This window comes from Alligator mississippiensis, chromosome 4 (assembly GCF_030867095.1).
Source record: "Alligator mississippiensis isolate rAllMis1 chromosome 4, rAllMis1, whole genome shotgun sequence".
Lineage (NCBI taxonomy): Eukaryota > Metazoa > Chordata > Crocodylia > Alligatoridae > Alligator > Alligator mississippiensis.
Genome location: NC_081827.1, coordinates 85,448,228 through 85,475,977, shown reverse-complemented (window position 1 = coordinate 85,475,977; position 27,750 = coordinate 85,448,228). Strand labels below are relative to the sequence as shown.

At 38.3% G+C, this 27,750-nt stretch overlaps 1 protein-coding gene across 10 annotated transcripts in view; it reads left to right on the top strand.

Moving 5' to 3' along the window:
• ATP2B1 (ATPase plasma membrane Ca2+ transporting 1) overlaps positions 1–14,144 on the top strand; it is a 93,116-nt gene extending 78,972 nt beyond the window's left edge. For 7 of the 10 annotated variants that reach the window (XM_059726166.1, XM_059726160.1, XM_059726161.1 and 4 more), the window contains 7 exons: positions 764–955; positions 1,170–1,383; positions 1,568–1,779; positions 3,256–3,363; positions 6,781–6,963; positions 7,313–7,399; positions 12,669–14,144. In XM_059726166.1, coding sequence (XP_059582149.1) covers positions 764–955; positions 1,170–1,383; positions 1,568–1,779; positions 3,256–3,363; positions 6,781–6,963; positions 7,313–7,399; positions 12,669–12,980 — 1,308 coding nt within the window. In that variant the 3' untranslated portion in view covers positions 12,981–14,144. Of the gene's footprint in view, positions 1–763; positions 956–1,169; positions 1,384–1,567; positions 1,780–3,255; positions 3,364–6,780; positions 6,964–7,312; positions 7,467–12,668 lie in introns of all 10 variants that reach the window. The other 3 variants (XM_059726168.1, XM_059726167.1, XM_059726169.1) reach the window with 2 other exon arrangements.
• The last annotated feature ends 13,606 nt before the right edge of the window (positions 14,145–27,750 follow it).

Genomic DNA, 27,750 nt, shown 5'->3' with positions numbered 1-27,750 from the left:
GCAAAACCTCAATAGCATCTGCCTGATAAAAGTGCTGTAGGGTAAATCTAGAATTTGTAAAGACACTTTGTTTTTAGCGTGTGAATTCATTGACAGTAAATTGAAGATGTAATATTGGGGGTTTTTTTGTTTTGTTTTTTAGTTCGTTGGTTTTTTTGGTGTTTGAAGATTCTTCAGTAGTTCTAAACTGTTAACTGGTCATCCCTGTTTGAAAACTTGTGCTGGCATACATGCTGAAGACTGACTTTTAAAATAAGTGTTTACTAAATCTTGAAGTAAGGTTTGCTTTGTACTGAATCTTGGTAGAGAATTTTTTATTTCCTTTTCATTGCTTTAGCAGTTGGGGGAAGTAGACTTATAAAGTACATTCCCCCCCCCCCCCCCCCCCCCCCCCCCGAACATGCATTAGGGCCATGTTACAATATTTAATGACTCTGAGCACCTGAAGTTGCCTAAAATGGGGATTTACTTACAGACCTTAGTCTGGCTGTAAATCAGTTAAAGGTTGATTGCCTCAATCTTCATCAAGTTCAAATTTATTTCCTTTTTAACATGATATGCTATATGAACACTAACAGTTTTCAGCTTTTCTGGATCTTGAGTCTGATTCTCTTTACAACACATTCTTCATTTCTTGTATATGTAGTGCCTGCATGAGTATATCATTCTTGTTAAATTGCAGTTTAATAATAATAATAATAATGCATGTAATCATGCTGATTGACAACACACGGAACAATGTTGTGTATCTTCTTCCTAACAGGGTATTGCTGGAACAGATGTAGCTAAAGAAGCTTCTGATATTATTCTTACGGATGACAACTTCACAAGCATTGTTAAAGCAGTTATGTGGGGACGAAATGTATATGACAGTATCTCCAAATTCCTTCAGTTCCAGCTTACTGTCAATGTAGTAGCAGTAATTGTTGCTTTCACAGGAGCATGTATAACACAAGTAGGTATTGATGGTAGTTTGAAATAATTTTAAAGATTATAACTAGGTAGTTAAGACTTTCCTACTGAAACTGCCTTTTTTTTGAGTGTTGTACTGAAGAATGCTTTTCTTCTAAAAGCATACCACCAAACTTCTCTCTAGTAAATGTCTTTGCTTGTAACATGTTTGTTTTCAGGATATTTATTATCCATTAGGAAACTTTATATTTTTATAGGATTCTCCACTTAAAGCTGTGCAGATGTTGTGGGTAAATCTGATAATGGACACATTGGCTTCTCTTGCTTTGGCAACGGAACCACCCACTGAATCTCTCTTGCTCCGGAAACCGTATGGTAGAAATAAACCTCTGATTTCTCGTACGATGATGAAGAATATTTTGGGTCATGCGTTCTATCAACTTGTGGTAGTCTTTACTCTTCTGTTTGCTGGTAAGAATATTTTTTTCTTTTGTAAAGGTTTAACTTTCCATAGGTTAAAGCTGTTAGATTATCTCAATACTAAAAACTAGGTGTGTAGCTCTTGTTCTGGAACCTCAATTTTTTGACAGTTACGTCCTAGTATTGTGTGTGTACTTGTGCACCTGAATTCCAATACTGTTTTTTATATAAACAGGTGAGAAAATGTTTGATATTGATAGTGGAAGAAATGCACCTCTTCATGCTCCTCCTTCAGAGCATTACACTATTGTGTTTAATACATTTGTTATGATGCAGCTTTTTAATGAAATTAATGCTCGAAAAATCCATGGTGAAAGAAATGTGTTTGAAGGAATTTTCAACAATGCTATCTTCTGTATTATTGTTCTCGGCACGTTTATTGTACAGGTAGGTCATTTTAAAGAGTTTATTGCTAATGTTTCAATTTGATTGTTACTTAAATTCATTAATATTTCCAAGGTAAACTGTTCAGGTTTATAGGTGTCTATTTTATGCAATATCCAATTTTATAATACTTGAAAGAAAGCTAGTATCAAATGCTTCCTTGAATAAATGACCCTGCCCCTTTTTTTTTTTTTTTTCTCATGGAGTTTTTGTCCAAAACCACTTATTCCTTTTAATGAAATGTTGTAATTTCAGGCCTTAGTTGTGTTCTTGTAAATCGCAAGAATTTTACATATTGTAGATCCTTAATGGCAGGTTATGGCTATTGTCTTTATGTAGAACAATGCTGAAATCCAACCTTTTTATGTGCAGTTTTTTTTATTTACCACCTCTGATAAATGGTAACCAAATTACCCAGCCAAGATGAAAATTTGAATCAGTGTCTTGCAGTTATAGTAAGCACTGTTAATTTAGTCTGGTCTTTATGATGACAGGCATTTTTTGTATGTGGAACAAATTTGTATAGAGAACTGGTCAGATTTTTATCATGGGTCATCTTAATACATTTTCATCTAAGTCCCATGTGTTCTTTCCAAACTAATACATGTAACAGTAAAAAAGGCCAAAACTGGCTTGCTCTTCTCTTGATTCATCATTCTATGATTTCATGTTTTTTCTTTAGCAATTTAAGATTTTGAAATGCAGTAATTTTTTTTTTAATTAAAATTTGAGGATTAAGGGGGGAAAATAAGGGTATTTGGGAAAACTAAATGCTGATACTCCAGTTGAGCAAATGTTGATCTTTGTCACTTTAGGGACTTGTAGAAAATTTAGTTAAAGCAAAAACATTTGGCTGCCCTTACTAAACAATGCATGAATAACTACCACAGTTCACGTTTCTGGTTTGCCACTGCTTTTTGACCAACTCCTTAACCTTTTGTACATGTGTAGTGACAGTAAGCTTCAAGTTTGAGATTCAGAAATGATGTTTGAGTGCTTGTACTTGCCTATGGACTATGACTGGTATTGTAAACTAGCCAGACCAGTTTCATTCTAAGTAACAGTAACAAAGTCCACTCTACAGTCCATTTTATATAAAGAAGAGTCAACTTGTGTTCTGTGCTATAAATCTGTCACGTTAGAAATGAAGAACAAAAACTGATCACAAGGCTTTTGCTTGCCTAAAATCTGGTGGTGGTTGGCCACTAACTGTTTCTAAATGTAGGACTGAAGAAAAATACTTTTAATTTGAAATAGTAAAGTAAATAAACTAACTAAAAGTACAAGTAACAGGAAGGAGAATTATTTTATCTTTTAGCTTAAGAAACTTAAGTTTTTTCATTTGAAGATGGTATTGGCGGTAAGGTTCCAAATACTTTAATGTAAAAAGTTTTGGACATTGTTTAAAACACTTGCATAGATTTACTGATTCCCAGTATTCTACAAATGGTCTCTTACTATGCCTTTTCCCCCCCACAGATAATCATTGTACAGTTTGGTGGGAAACCTTTTAGTTGCTCAGAACTTACAGTAGAACAGTGGCTGTGGTCCATTTTCCTGGGTATGGGAACACTACTCTGGGGCCAGGTAAACCTTTAGTACAAGCTAACTATCCTGGTAGAATAAAAGTCACTAAATTTTAACTTTATTTTATAAACATGTTTAGGTTGTTATCCTGCATATAAGCACAGCATCAATGCATCTAAACAAAACTAAAGCTTGTTGCATGGAATGCAGTAGACTGTATGCATTTACATATACATAGCCTTGGAGCGAAGAAATGGCAATTTTTTAGTTACAGTTGAAGTATTAAGTTAAGCATAATTTTACCAGTGCCAGATTAGAACAGTGTGCCTCTCGGTTGTAGTGTCTTGCTCAAATAACGTCTGAAATTTACTAAAAATATTAGAACAGCTTTAATATATAGGAACCAAAGCTTCAAGGTATGTAAATGTAATCAGTGGGTGTGCAAAACCAATGGCAATACCAGTTAACAGTGGGTGATATTAAAAACATGACTGGCATGGAAACACCTGAAAGCTTTTAGATGTTACTATCAGCATTTTTTTTGGAAGAACAGAAAAATTAACACCAGTATTCTGGATTAAGCAAACACCACCAAGATGTGGATATGTTCATATGGCACCAGCTCCATTAGACAGGACATGTCATAAAGATGCTCCCAACTCGCCAATGGTCACTGCTCTGGAGGTGGGAAAAAGAGGATGCCTTGAAAGTCAATATGAATTAATGTTGTGAGACTCGGGAACCAAATTATCTCCTATGGTGCAGCAATGATCACTTCAAGCAAACTTCTCTCATCACTATGGAGAGACAAAGGGAAGGAATCTGCAGCCAGACATTACCAGGTTCTGTGCCTCTTCCAGAACTACTTGCCATGTGTACACTCCTAACATGCGGGTCTTTGATTAGTCTCCCTAGTCCTCTATCAATTCGGACTACTCTTCTGTCTACTACAAGACCACCATCCTCTGGTATCAAGGGACTGTGCTGATATTAGGAATAGTTTAAACTGGAAATATCAACACAATTTAGTTGGCTTATAGCCAGATACTGTTTTTTCAAAATTTGTTTCCTATGATTAACTAAAATAACTTTCAGCACTTCAGGAACAGCTATAAGGACTGAAACCTATAAACAACATGAAGTACTTGGAAGCTTCTTGCATGAGCAAAATGTTTAATGAAGAGATGGCTTTCTTATGGTGCATACATATCCATAAATTCACTTGAGAGACGGAGCAAACTTGCCCTATCTAATTGTCCTCCCCTCATCATACTGCAATTGTGACCTACACTTTGGACTTGGAAAATCTTTTCTACTTTTCACTACCCATATATTAGAAGTGAGGGTTTTTGTGATCTTTATTGAACCAACTGCATAGTTTGGGAGAAATGTCCAAAGGATTATTGTCTGACTTGCCCAACTATCTGGTTGGTGAAATTTAAAAAGCATCACAAATCTTGCCTCTTCTACATGTCCTAGACATCACAGCTACAACTCTAACCCCACTAGTCATGCAAGACATTCTTCATCAGGTCTTTGATCACATTTTGCGAGGGACGCTTTCACACACAACAGACTTGTGCTTGAGTATTAAAACTGTGCATATATATATATATATATATATATATATATATATATATATATATATATATATATATATATATATATATTGTACATGAACAATCATGATGTGGAAACAAATGGCTTGCCCTTGCATTTAAAGCATAGAACTTAATTCCCATGCAGCAAAACAGGATCTTGTATATGAATGAGCTTGACAAGACCCATATAATAAACTGGCACTCCTGGGGCTTGAATGGTGGCTGTGGATGAAGGTTCTGGACACTTCAGCCTTTTCTCGTCCTAGGTTTAGTGATCTGTATACCTTACGTCTTGCAAGACACTTTTGGCTTTGAACTCCATCACCCCCTGGGCTCTTCAGAGGTCGTGGGAGAACTACATTTGCCCACTTCTGGAAGAAATGGCAATAGATGCTACTTGGCTGACACTGAGTGGGTGGAGATATGAAGATTTACCTCATGTAGCACAATTGCATCAGTTTTTTCAAGAAGGGGCTAATGCGCTCGTAGTCCAGAGTCTGAGCAGAAATAACAAAACTGATTATTTACCAATGATACTTGCAAACGTGCATAAAGCAAAAACTATTCAGCCAAATTTGAACATAATTATCTTTTTATAAAATTGGCCTACACGAGCATTCTATCTGCTTGAAAGTAACTTTGTAACTAGTACAACTTTTAAAGTCATGTCTAACCAAAGCCTTAAATTTCTTGATCAAATTGTGGCTTTTGAGTGACTTGTACTCAATTTACAAATGTGAACTTGTTCTCTTGAGTGCCTTGAAACACTTAACTGAAACTTGAGTCACCTCTTCTTCCCATATCACTTTTCCCACCAATATTCCTATGGAAAGGTAAGTGTATTACATTCCCAGCTATCGCCCATTGTCCTCTTGCAGTTTTAGTGCGAGTTGGAAACGTTCTGGTAGCTGTTGTCGCATTGTCTGGTGCAATATCTGAAGAGCTCAATGGCAAAGGAAAGGAGCATCTGGCTGCCTCATGCCTTTCTGAGCTTGGGAGCCTAGAGTAGAGCAGGCTGAATTTTTATCTGGCTCTTCCTAGACTTACAGCTGTCCAAGGAGGGAGTCTGGGGCAGGGAAAGAAGCCAAGAGCACCCTGTCAGTTGGTTTCCTGACTCTGTCCAATTCAGCCAGGATGCTATCTGATACAAATCCTGCTGTGGACCACAGTCTACCTGGGGACAGCCATTCTGGCTGTTCCGTGCTTTTGGGCTCTGTCATGTCTTGCAAATTCTCAGTGGAACTTGTATGTGCGTCTCGCTTCCTCAGTACCTTCTGAACTGTTTACAGAGGAATGAAAATCTTTTTTTTTTTTTTTTTTTAATTGTATGGTTCCTTTACTACCCCCTACTAGAGCTTTCATGTTAAATGGGGGGAGGGGGAGCTTTCATGTTGGAAAAAAAAAGGGGGGGGAAGGGAGCTACCACTTGCCAGAAACTTCCTGTGTGTCACTCTTTAAATGAGCCCCACCCCCAGATTAAATGAACCAACATGTGCAACCTGTAGAATCTAATATTTTAGCCTTTGGTCACTTGCAGTAAAAACAGGGAATGCAGCTGTATGCTAAGCTAATGTAGTAATATGAGAAACTGAAATGCAGGGAAAGTCAGGGAAGATCTTGCACACAAGCTGATTTGTGGCTTTCTCACACGCTTAACTCACTCTGTCATAAGCTTTACAGCTCTCTGGAGGGTTTACAGCAATGTTGAATAAATAGTATTGAGCTGTTAGCTTTTTATATTATAACTAGCTGCATCTTTTCAAGCAAAGCCTTTAAAAGTGAAGTAATCTTCAGTATAACTTGAATCAACTTTTTATGATATAACTAAATTGAAGGAAAAAATGTTTTACTACTTTATGCATCTTTCCCTCTTAAGTTGATTTCAACAATTCCAACCAGCCGGTTGAAATTCCTTAAAGAAGCTGGCCACGGAACACACAAGGATGAGATTCCTGAGGAAGAGTTAGCAGAAGATGTAGAAGAGATTGATCATGCTGAAAGAGAATTGCGTCGTGGTCAGATCTTGTGGTTTAGGGGCCTGAACAGGATACAGACTCAGGTATGGTCTTGGAAAAAGGTAGGACCTGGGGGTTGAGGGACTTCTTTAAAAAACAAAAAAAAAACCAAAAAAAAAAAAAACCTGCCCCCTCCCTCCTTTTCACCCAGTAAGGTGACTTTTAAACTATGTGACTTTCTTTTTCTCCTCAAGATTGGGTATGGATGGCTCTGTAATCCCTCAAGCTCTCTTTTCACTTTCTTCAGCTCTAAATAAAACTCCTTGCCTGTATATCTACTCTGTAAAAAGTGCCTTTTCTCTTTTACTTTTTGTGTGTCATAGATGGGATGGTCCTTTCTCTTGTTCTCTCTCTCTTGCTGAGCAAGCTGTCACAATCTCTGATTCCTTGCAGATGGATGTAGTGAATGCTTTCCAGAGTGGAAGTACCATTCAGGGGGCTCTAAGGCGGCAACCCTCCATCGCCAGCCAGCATCATGATGTAACAAATATTTCTACCCCTACACATGTAGTGTTTTCCTCTACTACTACTTCTACTACTGTGGGGTGTGAGTGTGTGTTCCTAAAGTGCATGAAATTAACATTTCCTAATTCACGCACCTAACGTTTCTCATTTTCTCCTTAGTATTCATCGTTCAGGCTTTTCATAAAGCTTTCTTTTCACAAAGTGGAGTCCTCAAGATTCTTTTTCTTAGAGGGCTAGAGAACAGGTGGAACAGTTGCAACAAAAGACTTAAATATGAAAGCTGTGAGCCTGCATATACTGTGCCTTCACCCATTTGTGTACGGGGGATGTTTTAAAAACAAAGTAGGAAAACTGTTGTAAATTTTCGAGTATATGCCTTTTAATGATGATTATTTTAAAATGTTTATACCTGATGGAACATAACTGAGCCAACAAAAGTAAGCAATAGCATCTGTAACTAACACGAAAAAATATGCATACAATATTAACTTTTCCTACTTTTGCTATGATTTAAATTTGATTTGAAGCTTATAACACTACTATAGACAATATTTTAAAGAATTCTAAAAGAGCAAATCCTATCAAAATTGTTCCTGGATGGTGGCTTGCTTTTGTTGGGTGTGATTTTCTAACTAGATACAAACATTTTAAGAAATTCCAGGGCTTGGTTGGTAAAATGCCTGCTCTGCATGCTTAAAAACAGTAGTACAAATTACAAACTTGGTGCAAAACTATGGATGTATTAAACCATTTTAAGAAATGTCAAGCATTGCATGGTAAAACCTTCTTCAGACTTTTAGTGACTTCTTCTCCAGGCTCTTTCAGCAGCAGTGAGAAACGATGTTTGTCATAACCAAGTGGCACTGTGGTTTCAGCCTTCCTCAGTTAAGACAAAACGCATTAATTTTAATCTCTAATATCTAGAAGTTTGGGGAATTGAAGATATACAACTGTTACAAACTTTTTTGTGCCTATAAAATAGTATAAAAATTTTACACAACTGTGTGTATATTTAAAAAAAAAAAGAAAAGGTGGGGGGGCAGGCAGAGGGTATGAGGAGGAATTGTTTCCATCCTAATGATTTAACCTTAATGTTTTTAAACAAAGTGTCACTTTAAGACAGTCTGGCTAAATGATCATTGTGGCTAGTTAGCCAAGTATCTTTTATAGTGGAGCAGTTTAATAGTGAAACTCATGGAAAGGTATCTTTTTAAAGCAGTGATTCTCAGTGTGTGCCATGGCACCTTAGGGTGTCTTGATCCTTTCAAGGGTGCCACACAGTTAGCACTGTTAAGTGTGCAAACATAATTTATAAGAGAAACCCAGATACTTCAAATAGGTTTTTATAGTATTAAAAATATTCTGATCTGATGTGGTCTTTCTGAGTTGTTTGCAACAGAAGAATTGCTTTGGTTCTGTAACAATAAAAAAAGTGTAAAAAATTTTAAGAGCTGGCATCTTTGAGGGGTACTTCAAGTCTGAAAAGGCTGAGAACCACTGTTTTTAAAGGCTTTTAGGAGTTGTCTTAGAAGGTTGTTATTCTGGCTTCGTTGGTTCAGCCACAGCCTTCCTATGTGAGCCTGGGTTACCTGCCATCTGTAAAATGAGGCTAATTCCCTACCTCACAGGGGTGTTGTGAGGCTTAAATCATGGATTTAGTGTTTCAAAAAGTGGTCTTTTCACAAGGTGCTATATAAAGTATAATCCTAACTTTTTTGGGGATTGGGATCTGCAGGATTGCTCTTTGCTATTTAGAATGTTAGTGGATAACTATAATGTTCTTTGATTCTAGTCTATTAGCCAGGTAAAACCTCTTATTTCACATAATGAAGTAACTTTAGGGTATGTGATAGTGTGGGGAAGCTGACCTTTGCTTTGTCAGAGTAGTGTTTTAGTTGATGAACACACACACCTTTTCTGTTTGTTCCAAAAAAAAAAATCCCTTCCTACAATACCCTTAAGGAGTATAGTGCACTTCCTCCAGTAAGCTATTGATAGCTTTTACATCTTAAAGGATGGAGAAGTCAGCATTCAACTACTTCCAGCATGTCTCTCAGAAATCTGCCTGAGATGCATTTGGTTCCCCCAGAAACCCTTTGTGTTGAAATGCTTCTCAAGTAAGCTATACCTCCATAAGTAAACAACCTTTTATATCTGGGCAATTCATGCCTGTACAAAATTCCATTTTTTCCTTAGGAAGGTGTTGACATCTTCTCTGATTTGTACCATCATGCTTAAATGCTTTATAATTTTCTGCTACACCTTGGATCAATGTAAAAATGTTTACAATATGTTGATATCTAGGTCAGAAGATTATTTTCACATTTATGGGTTTTATTGTGGCAAAGAGGTTGCCTTGTAAAGGTATCCCATCCACTTTGAATATTGTTATTGTAACATCTAGGTCCAGTTACATTACATATAGCCAAACATTTCTTTCATCTCCTTTAGTGTGGCCTTATCAGCTGGTAAATAAAGGGGCAGCATATTTCTTTGGCCCTTCTTTAATTGTTACACTGCAATCTGAAAACCCCATCTAGGCCCAGCAGCTGAAAGAAAAGGTCACTGTCAAAAGGACCTTTTTTGTTTTGAAGCTGCATTAATCCTCAGCCTAAAACGGAGCATGTTCAATATTTTTCATTTGTTTCAACACGGGCAGTGTGCAACACTACTGTTGCCTCTATTCAAATGTATTATCACACTGTAAAAATGTTTGGGCTATTTTTGAGGTATACCATAGTGTATGCTTTTCTTTTTTAATTATCTAGGTTTCATTTTGGCATATCATTAATGTGTTTTCCAGTCTTTGGCCTCTTGGTTTTAAATACTCAGATTTTTTTTCCTTAAAGCTTTTGTAACAGGAATCTCAAGGGCCCTGATACCTTAATTTTCAATAATAAAGCTTCACTGAATGGTGGAAGGTTTTACCTGAAGCTTTTACTGATACTGTCACTTGATGGTAAGCTGTCTGAAAATCTTTGTTCTAGTTAGGTAAAAATCCTTTTTTAGTATTAACTAGATGGAGCATAATACTGGGCAAGAAATGTCAGTCTTGCCCATGTGTTTGTCCTTTAGAAAATGACTTTTCATGCATGCATTTCTTCAGTGCCTCTAAAGCTAGTTCTATCCTACAGAAATTTAACCTTGAAAAGCTCCCTGAATTTAAAAAGGTCCTGCTTTAAACTTTTGGTAAGCTCAAAATCCAAAAACTTGTTTGGGTTGGTAAAATTTTTGGTTTTGAACTTTAATTTTTTTACTGAAATAATATAAAGTCTCTTTGACACAGGCAAAACAATCTAGTTTAGAAGTAGTCAGTATTGCATTTTGACACTTTTTCCAAACTTTCTCCCTCTGAGAATTTCAATTAGATTTTTAAACCGGTATCTATTTTCAGATTCAATTTCAAAAAACAATTTGGGCAAAAGTTCTTAAATTTAGCCAACTTCACTAGTTGTGTCTTGGGTTCTACAGGTATAATTTTACTTGTACAGCTGGAGTAGTGGTTGTTTGTTTGGGTTTGTTACATTAAAACAAATCAAATGGAGGGGATGGAAGTTACTACTGAATTACTACTAACATCAAAGAAAAGAATAGAATAATATGCTTAAGTGGAATTTGTTCATGAGCAAAGTTACAGATGCTGAAGTCTTTAAACTTGGGTGGGGGAGGGGGAGACTTCAAAGTGCATAACAGCAATTCAGTAGTTTTGCCATAAATCCTTGGACAGTACTGGTGAATTCAGTGGACTTGGGGTTGGGCAGATGTTCGGTCTTCAAAAATTCTACATGTTATTGTGTAGTCCTAAACAGATTGCTTAACTGATGTTCCTCAGGCTTTTTGGGGTTTTTGGCCAATAAAGTGAGGTTAATACCCAGCTCTTATTACAGTATTTAGAGAGCCTCAATAAACAATTCAAGTGTGGAGATTTCCTAATACTTTTTTTTCGTACGTATCTGCCTTCTATCTGTGTGATTTAGCATTTGATCTTAATGAGAATCTTATTGTACTTTTTTCACTTACTAGCTAAGGTTACCAGTTTTGCACTAACCTTGGGTATAACAACTTATTGCAATGTTAAAACAATTTCAAACTCTATTTCTGAATGCAAGGGCTAACTTCTGGAATTTTAACATGGGTTACCCATGATTGTTGTGACCTATTAAGAAAATGTGCGTGTAATGTGTTCAGGTTTTTCAATTTATCAAATGATTGGTGGAAATGACTTTCACCATGGTTTTTATGGTGAAATGCAATTTGATGCACTTCAGCGTAACACAACCTACAAGTTGTTGTATGTTCTCACTTTGTGATACTTTTTGGACTTGTGTACATCTCTCGCAGACTGACTTCTGAGGAAAAGACTGTGTCCATGTATAGACATACTTTCTTAGCCAGGATTGCTTGGACACTTTTTTTCCCCTGTTTTTTTTCCTTTTGTATTCTTGCTTTGTATATCTGTTTCTTACGGTAGCTTTAATAGTGTATGCAGTAATCCATGTGGATGAATTCTTGAGAGATGAAAAATCCTCAAGAAGAAAATGTATACTGCCTGGCTTCTGTGGAGGCCTTTCAGATGACTGACTTGACTTGACTTTCCAGAAAGCATCAAGAAAAACTTCTGTGCATAAGGGAAAATGCTTACATTGTCCATTGTGTAACTCTCAAGCTAAATATTTGTTAAACTGTAGAATACATTGCTAATCAATATTGAAAGAGTCTCTTGTGGTAAACGGGTATATACTCGAATATTTACAACTGTTGTAGAATTGCTTGCATGACACTTGAGTAAATGTCCAATCATTGTGACATTCAGCTTACACTTGCTTGGCTTTTTCATAGTTGGTGACGTGATTCCTAGCATGAGAAATAGCAACCCTGTGTGCTCTAACTTATTTTAGCTCCCCCTTCCCTAATGTTCAGTAATGTTCTTTAAAGCTTGTTGAATTTGTGAATAAGTACCAAAACAAAAAAAATTGGAGAATGAGTAATTTTAAAAAAAAAAAAGTCTTGGCCCATATCAAGTAATGCAGCAATTTTAGTGCTAATTTGAATTTTTAGATTCTTTAATTTTTTACAGTACACTTACACAATTTTTATTCCTGTAGTAGACTGGCAGTGCTCTACTGAAACGCTCTTCATTTTTTACAGTTTATTGCAAGTTCCACTGCATCACATACAAATTCGATTCACTCATGTCTAGCTGTTTGTGGATTCAGACTCATAAGAACCCCGCTCTTTGCTAGCAAACCTGCAGACCACTAATAGAGTTTTCCTGTCTTTACAGATCCGAGTGGTGAATGCATTTCGTAGTTCCCTATATGAAGGTTTAGAAAAGCCTGAGACACGAAGTTCAATTCACAATTTTATGACACATCCTGAGTTTAGAATAGAAGATTCCGAGCCTCATATTCCCCTCATTGATGATACTGATGCTGAAGATGATGCTCCAACGAAACGCAACTCTACTCCCCCACCCTCTCCCAATAAAAATAACAATGCGGTTGACAGTGGAATTCACCTTACAACAGACATGAACAAGTCTGCTACCTCTTCATCCCCAGGGAGCCCGCTACATAGTTTGGAAACATCACTCTGATTGTAAGCTGAATGTTAACACACTAGCTGCATTGTAAAGAAATTGAAACTGGGTCTTTTCACACATTGTGATGGACAAGATTGTATTCTTGTCCTGGACTTCAACAGAAGACACTTGTATGAATGTAGATTTATTTTTTTAAAGAAGCTTTCTGCCAGACTGGAGGGTGCTTTTTTGGGGGTGGGGGTAATAATGAACTTTGACAGAAACAGTAACTCGGCATAAGTGACCTGCGGATCATCAGTTGTACTTAAGAATGGTCCTGAACAGTGTGTTAGCAGGGCTTTAGTTTATCTTGATCCTTTTGAAGGGGGGCGGGGGGCTGGGAAGGGCAAGGAGGCCCTGGATCATTGAATTAATACTTTAATTTCTGCTGTTGGCTGTTAATAACTTGGATTATTTATGTTTATAAATGATGCAGATCTGTTTACAAGGTTTGTAGATACTTTTTTGTTCCTGTTCATAGATGGGAAGCTTCCTTATAAATGATGCAGAGAAAAGAAGAAAAAAATAGTCCTTCAAATACTGCTGTATTTTCAGGAAAAGGGTGTTTCTATTGAAACTGTACTAAATTTTGCCTGCAATTTACCTTGTTAAATATTGTAGATAAATTGCTGATACTAATAGCCAAATAGATGACACTAATGCTTTGTAAAAACATGAGCAGTGGTGTTCTAATGAAGTTATGGCCTCTGTCCTAATTAGTTTCTTAAATACATTTACTACTTAATGGTTTTGAAACAACAACTGCTTAATTTTTAAAAATTTTGAGAAACTTACTGAATAACTTTTGTTTCGAACTTAGTAGGATTGTTTAATGCAGGACATCAGTGTGATGGAACTTGCTTGAAATACTTTTTGTTATCTCAGGCAAAATGGATTAAATCAAAATACATCAGAAACTTAGTCCTTTTTGTTTTTGTTTAAACGTGTTAGCTTAGTGCTGTCTTTTGAACTGTGAGTGGAACTGTGATGATTTTTTTTTTTTCCTAATCCTCTAGAACCTTTCATACTGCATGAGGGCTGTTGGCATTTTGAAAGGCTATTAGTGGATAGCTTACATAGGGGTTTTTTGTTTTGTTTTTTTTGTTTTCGAACTGTTTGTAAACATGAATAAATCTGCCCTTTTATTAAAATAAATATGCAGCAATGGTTTCTAACAGATTTTTCTGAGCTCCTTCACTGGAATTTCTTGAAAGACTACTTTTTTATATTACTGGTAAATTGAATTTCAAGATGGTAACAGCCCCATCAAAAGTAGTACTTTGAAACTGGCATGCTGGTGGCTGCCCTACAGGATGGAAGTAAATTTAAGATGTCCCAAAAATCTTCTTTTGAACTAAAAGGATACTTCTGGTGAATAGTTCTGACTGAAAAAATGTATCTAGAGACTTAATGCATTGTTGTGTATTGCACTCCTCAATATCAGATGAACTGGGTTAACTAATGTGGCTGCAGCTATCTGACTAGTATTTTTGCATGTTTAGTTGATCAGTAACCTTGACACCAAAACCTGATCTGGTCTCAGTAGCACCACAGTTGTCATCGTCTGCACCAATTGGATATTTGAATAATCTTATTTCTTCCTAGCTTTTTCTGTCTGTAACAGTTACCTTGTACTCTAGGCTTGTTTTTGTTGGGGAAACCAATCATTCTGAATTCTAGTGATATTCATTAGCTCAGATAATTGTCAATTTTCATTTGATGTGGACAAGTGGAAGAGAACCTTTTTTGAGTTTTACCTCTTCATCTCCTCCCCACCTCTCTCCTCTTTCATTTGCAGATCCATGGAAACAGGTACAATAGGAGTTCACGCTTGATTCAGCTTTGTCAACCATTGTAGACTTCTGTAGTAGCTAAACTAGCCGCACAAAGGACATCTTTTGCCCAAGCCTTGAAGATAGCCTTGAATGATTTAACTTAATTATTGGGGGAAGAAAGAAACTTAAAACATGCTGCAGAAGCCATTTTAGTAGGCTTTAAACTTAAGAGTGAGAAGACAATTGCTCCTATGGGTAATGTGTATAAGCTTGGGTTTGGAGACCTTGAGTGGGCAATTTTGCATTCATCCTGGGGCTTCAGCCACTGTATCCCACTGTCAACCACTCCTTCAACTTACTTTAAGTCAACTAAATGCATCTAACTTGGAAAGAGAGCCTTCCTTTCCAGGCATGGGATTTGTACTCTTTTTATCTGGCAATGTCTTCTGAGCCTTTCAAAAATTCCCCCTGAAGTGATGAACTTAAACTGGAAAAAAGCTGTTTTGACCTCTCAAATATCATGTCATTTGAACATGACTGCTTAATAGTATTGCTAAGTAACTTCTCCCTGTCTAATAGTCATGGTTGTTAAACACTGTTTAAGACTGGATTGTACACGTATGCCTTTTGAGGAAAACACAGCTGTGTAGGCCTTGTACACAGTGATCCTGTCTGAGTCTGTTTAACATGCAGGACATGAACACTAGCAAGTATAAGTGAAACCTAAAATTGGGTACTTGCTTAAAAGGGAGTCTAATTCCTTTTTTACTGCTGTGATTTCAACAAACCATAATATGTTATTAAGGTTATTTTAAAAGAAAAAATAGTTATCACTTGACTGCTGAGCCCTTCATTACCTTTCTGATTGTAAGGTTTACTTGTCTTGCTCATTTGTAAATAAAATAAATGTGCTGTTCATCTCAGTCTGAATGGGGACTGGAATATCTGAATGTCAAATACAGTACTGTGTAATATTTTTTGAAATGCATAGCTTTACTAAAAGTATCTGAAATGTTAACTTAAATTTGGTTATTCTGTAAAATGTGAATTGTACCATGATCAAGCAACAGTGACTCTGTATATTGTACTGTATTTGCATTTTATAAGACTTACTTTAATGTTTATATCTTTGTTCACTGAAGAGTGGTTACTAACCTAAATAATTGTAAATAGGATGCAAAGAATTATATAAAGACAGCAAGCTGCATTTGATCTAAAATTTGGTATTTAACTGGGGCAAAAGTAGAGTTGGTGACTGCATGAGACCTCCTGGCTTTTTGTGTACATTTGCCCTGACGTTAAGATCTAAGTTATGGAATAGCCTCTTCAGAGAAATTGGGGATACTGGGGAGTGTTTAAAGTCCACCAAAACAGAAATAAATACTTGCGGAACAATTTTTCCCCTCTAGAACTAAGCATGTTTGAAATGATTCAGTGAATTTAATGCCAAACTCTACTGATACTTGTCAGTTATCACTTCAGGTTTACTGTTCAAAAGTCTCTGCAGACTCGAGACCGTGTTAGAGATTTACAGTTAGAAGCTTGTCTGAAGGGTCATAACACTAAGTGTTACGTGTTTAGTTCTGGAGAAACTGGAGCCATTGGCAAGGAAGTTTCTGACTAGAATGTCAAGTGCAGTGTTTTTTTGAATGTAACTACTTCTGATGAACCTCCCCTTTTTTGAGGGGTATGTCTGCTGATCCTCCTGTTGCTTGGAGTCCCTTCTGAGATTGGTCTGAATAGTTAGTTAGCTCTTGAGTGACCCTGATGAGCAAGGAGGACTAATTGTTTCTCTTCAGCCTTCTAGTCAACAGAACTGCTGCAAAGAATTCTTGGCACGTCTTCCTGTCTTATTTTGTCTTCCATGTTGTGTAGGAAGTACAGGGGTGGTTTTTGGTCTTTTCTTTGTTTGTTTGTTTGTTTGTTTGTTTTAACTTAGTTTGCTCCAACAACTCTCAAGAATATGGCTTTATCTCTTGTAGCTAAAGCATACTGCTTATGTAAAGGCCTCGTCCACTCATACGGTCCTTTTCTAAGCCAGGCATTATTTTTTCCTTCAGCTCAAGCTAACTGGGATGGATTTGAAAACCCAGGCAGAGACTGACAACATCAATACTTGACTCAGATTACAGGAGCTGTGGCAACACTACTCTAGAGTGAGTGAAATGAGGACAGTGAAACCTAGCAGTAAAGGTAAAGTGCGTTCCTCAGTGTGACTTGGGGTCTCGCGCACGGCTTTCCTAGTACTCATGCCGTCGTCTCCCCCTTCCCGCTCTGTGCTCAAGTGTCATAATGGAAAAATGACTACTGGAAGATATAAACATCTCTCTCCTTCTCTCCCCCACTCCTTCTCTCAGAAAAGCCCTTTTGGTCTGTATCCAAAGGGTCACTGCATAGCTACTTCCAGAAACAATGTATGGTGCATAGTGAGGGTTCCAGGAACCCCTTGTGCTTTTGGGCTTATTACCCCAGCATCTCTTGCTGTCAACCAAAGAAAGTAAAGGAGGAGTGTTAATCGCTTGATTCCTTTTATTTCCCCTTCAAACTATGGGTTCCCAGATTGCATAGGGAGCAGCCCTCTTTATTTCTCTAACACCCCCTAATGAAAGAAGTAGGGATATTTTTCCCCCTGGATCAAGGTAGACAGTAATCAACTTTGTCTAGAATCTCTAAAGGAATATTTTACCCTGGTTCAAATGATAACCTAGTATTGCAGCTTGAACAACTAATACTTCAGCCTGATTCAGTATATCTTCACACAGTGAAGCAGTGCGATCATCCTGCAAAACCTTCCCTTTTGTCTCCTGATTTAGTAGGATGTCATTCTTTAATGCACAAATCTTAAGCCCATTGTAAGAGCATGTACTCTGTTTGTAGAAACCTTCCATAGTTTTGTCCCTTCCTAATGCTTTTAAGTTGACTACAACCTTTTTTATGGCAACTGCTACACTGAGAAGGGATCTATAGCTATTTGCTTGGAAAGCAGACCGGGGGGGTGCCTACTTCTGTCCCTTTTTTTTTTTTTAAGATGTTCTGAAATTTGCTTGGCAAAAGCAGTGACAGAACACTGAAGAATTCCAACCTCATCCAAAACCAGGACAGGAGGCCATCAATGAACGAATGTTTCCTTGCATCAACAGGATCTGTAGGTTCATGCACATGCTGTCGGGTGGGGGGAATTAAACATGCCCCTTAGCAAACTCCTCCCCAGTATGTCCTGTAATGCCTGATGCAACTTATAGAAACCTTGTATGTGACCTTGCTAATTTTAGAAGATCTGGTAACAAAGTACTTTTTTTTTTTTTTCCCCCTTCTAAACATCTGGTATGAATGATTTTTAAAATAATTTTTACTCCCTCTTCCATTGCGAAATGAGAAATTACAAGTGTCAGTATTTTTGTGGTGACAAATTGTTCCCCTCCTAAACTCCCTTTCTTTCCCAGTGTTGTATATCTATCCTAAGCTCTTTAGCTCAGTGGCTTTCAAGCTCATTGGGTTCAAGTCACTTCTCAGAAAATTCCATGTCTTTAGCTTTTGCTCACTTTCTAACCACGAGAAACTAATAGAGCAGTTCTCTTGAAAACAACTCGGAGACCACAGTAGGTCAAAGTTTTTTGACAGTGAATTTACTATTTGAATCCGAGTTTCACTTGTGAATAATGTGCAGGTGTTCACACACCAAATGGTGCTAATAGTGAGTGGCACCCTTGAAAGAATCTCACGGCACCTGTGCTGCAGTAGCCTGGTTGAGGTTCACTGCCTTAGCACTCAAGTTAGTTATTGCAAAGTTACTAATTTTGTAAGGCTTTTTTTGCTCTTGTTTTTTGGTATCTCTTTTGGTTCCTTTTGGGGGGGGAGGTTTAGCATTTAGGTTTTAATAAATTTCAGTTGTTTTTTTCTCTGAGCATCTCTAATGAGTACTGCCATTAATAGAGGTGAGTGTGCTTGGAATTGTGTAGCTGACAGTTTAGTGCCTATTGTGTTAAGACCTAGATTTTTGTTTATGGTGAATTTCTACCCTTGAAGAAATCCACATACTGGGACTCCTTTTTGCTGGGAAATGATGCCCTCCTTTTGAAGGGTTTTGTTGGCAGGACAGGAGAAAGCTAACTGTATGATCTTTTAACACCCTCGAAGTTACATTGGCATACAAACTAACTTCCCCAAAGCTATCAAACTACTGGTAGCCCTGGACATACTGAATGCAGCCTGGATGAGAGAAGGGTTTGATTCTCTAGGATCCCTGAAAGGGATCTCTCAATGAAGGTTGCGCAGAAGCTATAAGATTCTGCTTCCGAGATAAGGTTTATTTTCAAGAAGGGAAAGCAAAACCTCTCTTGGATATGAGCAGCCATTGTTGCTTCTGAAGCTTTAGCTTTGTATTTCAGATGGTGGTCCCTTCCTACTCCCTCCCCAACCGCAATACAGCCTTTAATCTAATGAACTAGACTACACAGGAAAATAATGTGGTTTTGTTTTTATTGCAGCAGGCCAACCACAATCCCAGAATTGCCAGATGTCTAAAGTAACAGTGCAGTGACACTTAAACGGAAAGGTTGTTTTTGCACCCTGAGAAACACATTTGCTGCATTCTATAATGTTGTAACAGATCCCAAAAGAAATGGGTCGGCTTTTTTTAAAATTTATCTGCCAACAAACAAATCTGTAGTTTTGTTTTTCACAGAAGTCAACAAGCTTGCCCATTGCTCAAGCTTGCCTTCTTAAGGAGGATGTCACTGATTTGCTTTAACTTCTATTGCACTGACTATAGTAAAACCAGATGATCAGTGAAGATCCAATTTGGGTTAAGCTACAGTGACCTAAGACTGCCTGGTTTTGAAGTTTTTAGTCATCTCTTCTGCCTTGTACTTCAAAAATGTGTATTATATTTAACTCCTGATGGGTCAAGGTACAAAAATAGAAGCCTTGCTTTGGAGAAGCAATGAAGTATGACTAATCATGCAGGCCTCTCTCTTTGGTCACTTTTTTTTTTTGGTTTTGCTTCTATGGTCTCTCTCTTCTGGTGTACAAAGATTAAGTCCATCATAACACTAGATTAATTCCTCAACTGTCCTTATGAAGGACTTTTTAATGTTCATCTCTTGTAACTCTTGTATGGACCTCTACACTGTCTGCTGTTTTTAAGGCCAAGTAAAGCTCTGATCGCACCTACCTGTCATGTGGAATGTAACTTGTACAAATAATTCAGATGTGCACTTAAGAGAGAATGACAAGGAAGAAGTTTTATGTTGCTGCAGTTACCTTTTGTCATAAAGTCTTCCATGTCATTTTCATTTTTAAAAGTACCTCTTAACCTACCAGTTCCCAAGAAATGCAACTCTAGCTATAAAAAGAACAAATAAACCAAAAAAGCACCCAAATGATGGGCACAGCCAAGTGCGAGAAGTTTTTCAAACTAATTATGAAATATTGCAAAGCCATTCTATATTCTTAGCAATGCAGCATTATAAGGCTAATGTTTGCATTACCATAATGACTAGGAATCCTGGTCAGAGACCATGGCTCAACTGTGCTATGCATTTTATATATTAGAATGTGTATCTACCAAAAAGCTTACAATTCTTTTATGAAAAAACATATTGAAAGGGGGGTGGGGGGAAGGTGAAGGACAATGTGTTAACATTATTAGGCATGTTAACTGGTAGTTAAACATCAGAAGCTTAACTACTAATAAATAAAGGAGGAATTTTGACAAACTATGAGGCTGCTATAAAAAGAACAGTTGAGTCCTAGTCTCCCACTAGGACTCCTAGTCATTATGGTCTGCATTGCTAATGATGTTTGCATTACTATAGAATGGCTTTGCTAAAGGAAGAGATTTGCAAATTGGTTTGAAAAAAAAACTACTTGCACTCAATTGTGCCAATCACTTGTGGGTTTTTTGTTCTTTTTATAGTTGCAATGAGGCAGCTGTTGTAAGGGTTATCCTGCCAGAGTAGAAGATGCTTTAAAATAAATGTAAATGGACAATGGGCAGATCAAAGATGATAGGTTACCCATTAATACTGAGAGGATGGATGGATTGGAGAAACAGTAAATGGCTTTTTAATTTTAAATTAAGACAACTTGTTTGTGACGGAGAAAAAGTAGATGGAAGGAGAAGCAAAAGGGTATATACAAGCAACATGTCTATAGGGTGGGGTGGGTGGTGGTGGTGTTAAACAGGTATTTGGAAGAGGTGAACTTGGCATGATTTTAGAATATAGAAGCATACTTCTGTTTTGTTCTTTGTTGTACCTCCAAGGCAAAACTAACAAATGAAAAGATCTGGTTCTAAATATTAAGTCTTAAAAAGATTCTGGATAAAATGTCTCAATTTTATCCCTTCAAACTTGCATTTGTCTTAAATTTTACTTTCATTGATTTTTCTCATACTAGGAAAACTAATATTTCCCTATTTTGTAGAATGCCTCCTTTTGAAAAACAAAGTAGGAAGCCGTTATGACCTAATCCTTCTAGTAGAAATGACTATCTTGGCTGCCTGATTTTGGTTTTTAATTTAAAACTACTTAAAGTTCTAGGTGCTCTGATGAAGAACTACAATTTTCCTTTATGCAAATTGTTTCTTGATTGGTATGTGGCTAAAATTATACTTTTCTGGAGCCAAATATGATTTGACCTTGTAATGCAAGGATGATCTTCAGCCATGGTATCACCTACTTGTATATATCTAAATACCAAGCAATGGTGCTATAATTGAAAGTTTGATTTCTTTAAAGTGTCACTTCATATTCCATAGCTAGGCTTGGTAGGATATGATTTTTATCAGTAAACATCAATTTTGACTGACTGCCCCCCCCTTGCAGACTAGCCAAAAAATATTTCAGTCAAAAAGAGGGGAATATCAGAAGGGAGTTGCAAGCTAGAAAACAGTGGGGGGGTGGGGCAGTCTTTTTAAAGAAGAAAACAGAGGGCAGCCTAATGATGCATTAAGTAATTGGGTATTTGTTCACAGGTATGGAAAGCAGGCTGGAAGGAGAAAATGGGCTACTTAAACCCCTGCCTGAAGCCCCAGGAGGGCAGGGGGGAGAAGAGTTTTTTGGGGGTGGGGTTGAGCCAGACTGGAAGTAGCAGTGGGGGCATTCTGGACATGAGTGGGACAATTCAGCTGCAGAGAAGCAGGGAGAGACTGTAAAAGGAGGCAAATCAGCCTACTGGTGAGGCACGATTCTCTCAGTCTCTCTCAGGATACAAGTTTTTTAGTGTTTGTTCGGTTTTTTTTCTTGGCCGCCTTTTTGCCACACCAGGGGCGGAAGATCTTTTTGTTAAGAATTTTTTTTAAATTGCTAAAATCAAAATAAATGCTGGAAAATTAATACTATCTGTCAATTACAAAAATAAATCTAATTCTGTCAAGCCTGTCCATAGTGCTTAACTTGCTTTGAAATGATTATACTCTTCAAACCTCAAATACTTACTCTCAACTCTTTAACACTTTTGTTTGGAAGAAACAAGTATTTCCCTTTTGTTCCTTTTAAGTGGCAGTATGTGTTTACACATGCTATTAACATGTATCAATAAACTGGGTTGGAGCAGCCCCAGCTGGCAGTGGACCCAGGGGGTCAACCTGCTAGCCTGGGGCTGGCTTGGGCCTGAGGATGCTGCAGTGCAAAGGTAGCAAGTAGGCAGCCCCTGCACTGAAGTAGCCTCATCTCAGCCAGCTGTATCAGAAGTGCAGCACTGCAGAGTTAAAACAAAATCGACTCCACAGCAGGATAGTATTTACAAGTACTACTCCGCTGCTGAGTTGATTAGTTTCCTGTGGCCCAGTAGGGCTGCACATGTAGACACAAGATGTTTACTGTGGAGCTAATTAGTAGTCTACTCTGCAGTAAATGTCTTGTGTAGATGCCCCTAGTAAGAAGAAACCAAAAACTCAAATACACTGAATTGTCTTCTGGGCACTATTCATCTAAAGGATTGCTTATAGAAGGATAGGATTGTTTTAATTGTTGTTAAGTAATTCAGAGATCTTATGAAGACTGCTAAATTAGGCAACAAATTCACCCTCGTATTTCTTTCTCTAGTGAAACATTGGTGGGTCTTTTTTTTGGTTTTTTTTTCTGTTAACTTTTTTTCATTTACCTTGTTTGTGTGGCCTTAATGCATATAATACAAAATTGAAGCACAGAGTATAAAATGGACCTTGGAAGCTCCATGTCCCTGACAAGGATTGACTTTATTTTGATAAATGCGGAATATGGTATCGGTGCTAAGAATTTTTATTGGATCACAGTATCTGTCCTCAGCAACATCAAGCTCTGTTTCATCTCTTCTCATCTGAAGTGTGAAGTGCAAGGGCTAATCAAGTACCACATGAGAGAATGCCAAAGTCTGAGGTCAACAGGGAAGCACTGAAGAGAGAGTTACCAAGAACTCAATACTGAAGAACAGCTAAGAAAAAGTCAAGTAAGCCTTGTATTTGGCTAACTGATATGTTGCAGAGCAGAAAGGAAGATGCAAAGGCCTAGATATCAAGATGCCCTTTACCTGGCTAATGAAAAGCAGAAGTCTAAATGCAGGAGGATTCTATTAAGCAGTCATGCTCAGGATATGAGGAGGTCTGTGGAAAGGTCAACATTGCAGCTCAGATTTGTTGAGGACAGTCTTTAGCTATGTTGTGGTATCTAACTTCTTGCAGACCATCCTTTATTTTCTCCAGGAAGTATCAGCCTAAACTATAGCAAAAAGAAACACTCACTATTTTAAATATACGTTAAACTGTCAGGAGGTGGGTTGAATATTTACAGGACCTCTTGCATGGAAGATGGCTCAAAAGACAAGGAGCTGGTCAAAGATCTAGAAATCAAAGCTCCAGCATAGCTGGAAAAAGTGTTTTTTCTCTTGATAGAAGATGGACTGGTCAGAAGGATGAAGGAAAATAAATTCCAGAATGGGTGGCAGAGCTTATTGTGATAATCACTTTATCAAGCACATACAATATGCAAAAGATACGTAGAAGAAAGTGAAAAATACCTGAATGTTGAAATTTTAAATCTTAAAAGCAATACACAAAAACTTTATGCAACTGCATCAACTACACTATCTTGCTGATCACCTGTCAAAGTAAAGTCCACCTTGGTGTTCATCAATAAAAAGGTGTTATTTGAATCTAAAAATAAATTAACAAAAACCTGTCAGAGGAGCAGGCCAGTTTCTAAAAAGATATAGTAATGGCTTGGAAAAACCTGTATTTTTAGAGGCTGGTCAGATGAGTATAAACTTACAGAAAAGCCCATGGTTCCACACAATACATTTAACTGGTTTTGAGGTTGAAAAATGTGGGCTGTTCTGAGGTGGTCAAAAAGCTGCTAGCTCTGCTGAAAACCATTTTACAAAGAGATGGCATTGCCAGTCCTGGTCAATTGTGAACTAAGCAACCAGGTTGCAATAACGACTGATAGGAGATGGGACAACCAGTTATCTTCCACCTGCCTAATTTTTCTTGAAAATTGAATTAGCCTAACATCTTTGGGGTAGACAAGCATTACAATCTGTAGCAAGAAGATGAACAGTCTGTAATTTTACCAATGACCTCTCTGAACATAGAGACAGGTCAGTTCTCCTCCATAGAACCAAACAGCAATTTAGTTTGATAAACAGCCCATGGCCTTCTGTAGCGGGGGGAGGGAACATTTTCAAGTGTCACAATGTGGGGAATATAGGCATCTGTCTAGTTGAGAATCTAGTCGCAGTTTCTCAGGTGTTGAAGAGGACACGTCTGCTACAACCCAAAAACAATACAGATGTGAATCTTCCTTGAAGATCTACTACAGAGAGCAGGGATTAAAACTCATCTAAGTGGGAGATGTTCACCTTCAAAAGTCCAATGCGCAAAGACTGCTGACTTTCTTTTATAAATGAAATATTTGAAAATTGTTTGTGGCCAGTTGACAAAACTGTCATTAAGATGATGGGGAGAGTGGGGGGGAGCATGGAAAAATATTGTTGATCTGGCAGTGAGATAGAAGCTCTGGCTGCCTGAATATGAAATGTAGCAGACAAAGGATGCCTGGTAATACCTGATTTTAAGAATGGCAGACCATGCAGGAATACATTCATAGTCAGGAATATGGTTAGATAAAACAATGGTGCAGCAGATCTCAAGCTGCTTTAGGCTGAAATGCAAAACATCACAATGGAAAGTTTAAGGGGCAGTTATCCACTGTACACTATGGTAATTAGACTGAGATGGGAAGAAAAGATTTTGCTGTATAATTATAAATTTTGCTTTTGTACCATAGCAACTTATTTTCTCTCTTCCCAGTAAGCTGGGTGGTATCTTTATGTGGATCTGCTATTACAGTGCTGTCTCTTGAACTCAACTCCCTTTCAGTCATGACAAAGTTGTTCTGCAGCCACTAGGATAAGTAAGTGGTAGTCCCAGATGAGGAAACATTTACACACCCAAGAGAAGATTCATTATTTACTGCTGGACAGAGGGTGATTTATCTTGCAAGCATCACAACCCAGTGTCTTAAATTAACCTGAGGACCCCCTCCTCATTCCTGAGATGTGGCTCCAATACAGAAAAACCTGATCACCAGCTTCTGCCTATTTCAGGGTCATTTTGAGTATAAGGATGGCATTGTGCCTGCCTTTTTTTATAGAGAAAAACTTCCAGCCTGCTCTGGACCTCTCCAAAGAAGCCTACTGAACTTTGGGCAGGTCTCTCTCAACATCAAGACTAAAGTGTTCTACCAGCCTGCTCTGGGCCATGACTGTCCTTTCCCAAATTACCTTTTGAGGGATAGACCCTGGAAGTAGCTGAGCAATTTCCCTAACTTGATAGCTACCTATAAGTGAACTTTGAGGAGATCCAGCATAGGATTGGGTGTGCAAGTGCCTCCTCTGAGAATTTCTTTGACACATCTTTATTCATTGCGATCTCCAGAAAGACTCACAGATCCAGGTTTATAATGCAGTAGCCATCTCTACTCCTTTACAGATGCAAAATGTGGGTGACCTACCATCACCTCAGGAGCCAGGAAAGGAATTGCCAGCATTGCCTCTGTAAAATCCTCCCTTTTCAAATAAGATTGCCACAGGCATGTCAGCATCTTTGAAGCCAATGTTACCAATGTGAAGTTATTAATCCTCAGTTACCAACATTGCTGGACTGGACATTGTGTGTTGATGCCTGACTCAACTCCCAAAACAAGCATTTTATATGGAGCTTAGTAATGGCCTGCGATCTTGAAGTGCCCAGAAGAAATGCTACAAGAATGCTTTGAAGCATACATCAAGAACATTGATTGTGAAATCAAGAATTGGGGAGGAGCTGTTTGGAGGTAGTGTCTCAGCCTTGAAACAGAGACGGGTGGAGGAAGGAAAAAGGAATCCTGACCTGCAGCCTACTCTTCCTTGTAGAAAGACTTGCAACTTCTGTGGATAGATCTGTGGCTCAAGGATTGGACTCTGAATCACCTCAAGACCGATCAGTGAGCTGTAGTAGACATCCTCAAACCAAGGGATTGCTGCCACCAGTGAGTCCAAGGATGATACAATCCAACCAGTCCTGAAGTAGGCATGAGTCAGAGGAACTGCTGAAAGGGTCCATAGATTCCTCCCACGAAGGATACCAGACTGGGGGCTCAGCATCTGAAAGTAAGGCTCCCCTTCCTCTCTGGATCAAGGTATTCTCATGGCACTTAGAGTCTGTGTTAAAAGACTAAGTCCCAATAAAGGCAAGAGTATGCATTCATGCCACAAGATGGTAGCTGTTGATGATGAGCAAGCAATGTAAAGAGCTCTTTGGTTTTCCTCTCCCTGTTCCTGAAAGAGGAGATGGCTGGAACTTTGTCCCTACAGAAGTTCCCAGTGTGTTTTGAATCTGGCTCATCCATATCCATACCCATGTGTTGGCAAAAAAAGTCTGCTGGACTGTAGAATACAATGTTAGTTGCTTGTAGGGACCAAAATTGCTATACAGGAATATGGCTGGGTACAGACATTCATTTCTTGGGAGTAGAAAATTGGACCAAGACCTGGAGCATACATGTTCCAGTCCCTGGGTAGAGAGCTACATAAGCAATTTGTCCAGCCAGGGAGCGCTAGAGGGCTTCTGCCTGGGTCACCCCCACCTTTAAGGGAGCCCATTATTTGAAAGCTTGTTCTGTCCCCTGCTTCAGAAAGAGACCAGGCTGGCAATAAGCAGCCTTCCTGCTTTTTAAATTGCCTTGTGTGCAGTCCAGATGGGCTGCACATTGGGTAATTCCCAAGCTGGAGGTATGGGGAAGTGTGGTTGAGGACACCCAACCCACCTGCGGGTCCTGGCTCCCTGACTTCTAAAGTTTCCCCAAGCCTGATCTCTGGGAAGTTCCTGCATCTCCAGAGCTGTCTGAGCCTGGGCAACTTTGCAGCAGTGGCATAGCTGTCTCCCATGCCTAGCATGCCTCTGTGGAACTGGAGGCCTCGCTAGGTCGGGGATCTTCTCCCTCAGTGTGAATTCTTCTGTGGTAGGAACCATCCCAAGGCCCCGAGAGAATTGTCTCACTAATTAGCGGATTGGTAGGACAGGGAGCAGGCCTGCTCCCCCCAGGCATCTGACAGCTGTCAGGGAGCCAGTGCTCTCCCTCCTTCCCTCTTGGATGAAGGTAAGGAGAACAGTGGACTGAGAGAGTATGGCTGTCTTCCCCCAAGAGGAGACATACAGGTATTCAAGTTGGATCAGGGAGGAAGAAAACATTCCTTGGAAGTCACCAATCTAGACAGAAGATTCAGTTCTCTTTTGGAAGAAAGCTATTGAGCATCTGTACATCTCTATTCTGGGAGAGAAGCCTTTCTCCCAGCACAAACAATGTCTATGTATGACCTATGAAGAAAACTGGTAACTTCAAAAAAATCAGTCACTAGCTAGTTTCAGAAGGGAATACCTGAAAAGAAGACTCGGATAACTTTTTATACAAACATCAGCCTTTTAACTACTAGCAAATCAGCCAAAAAAAACCCCTCCCCATAAAACTATCTAGTAAAGAAAACCCTGGATG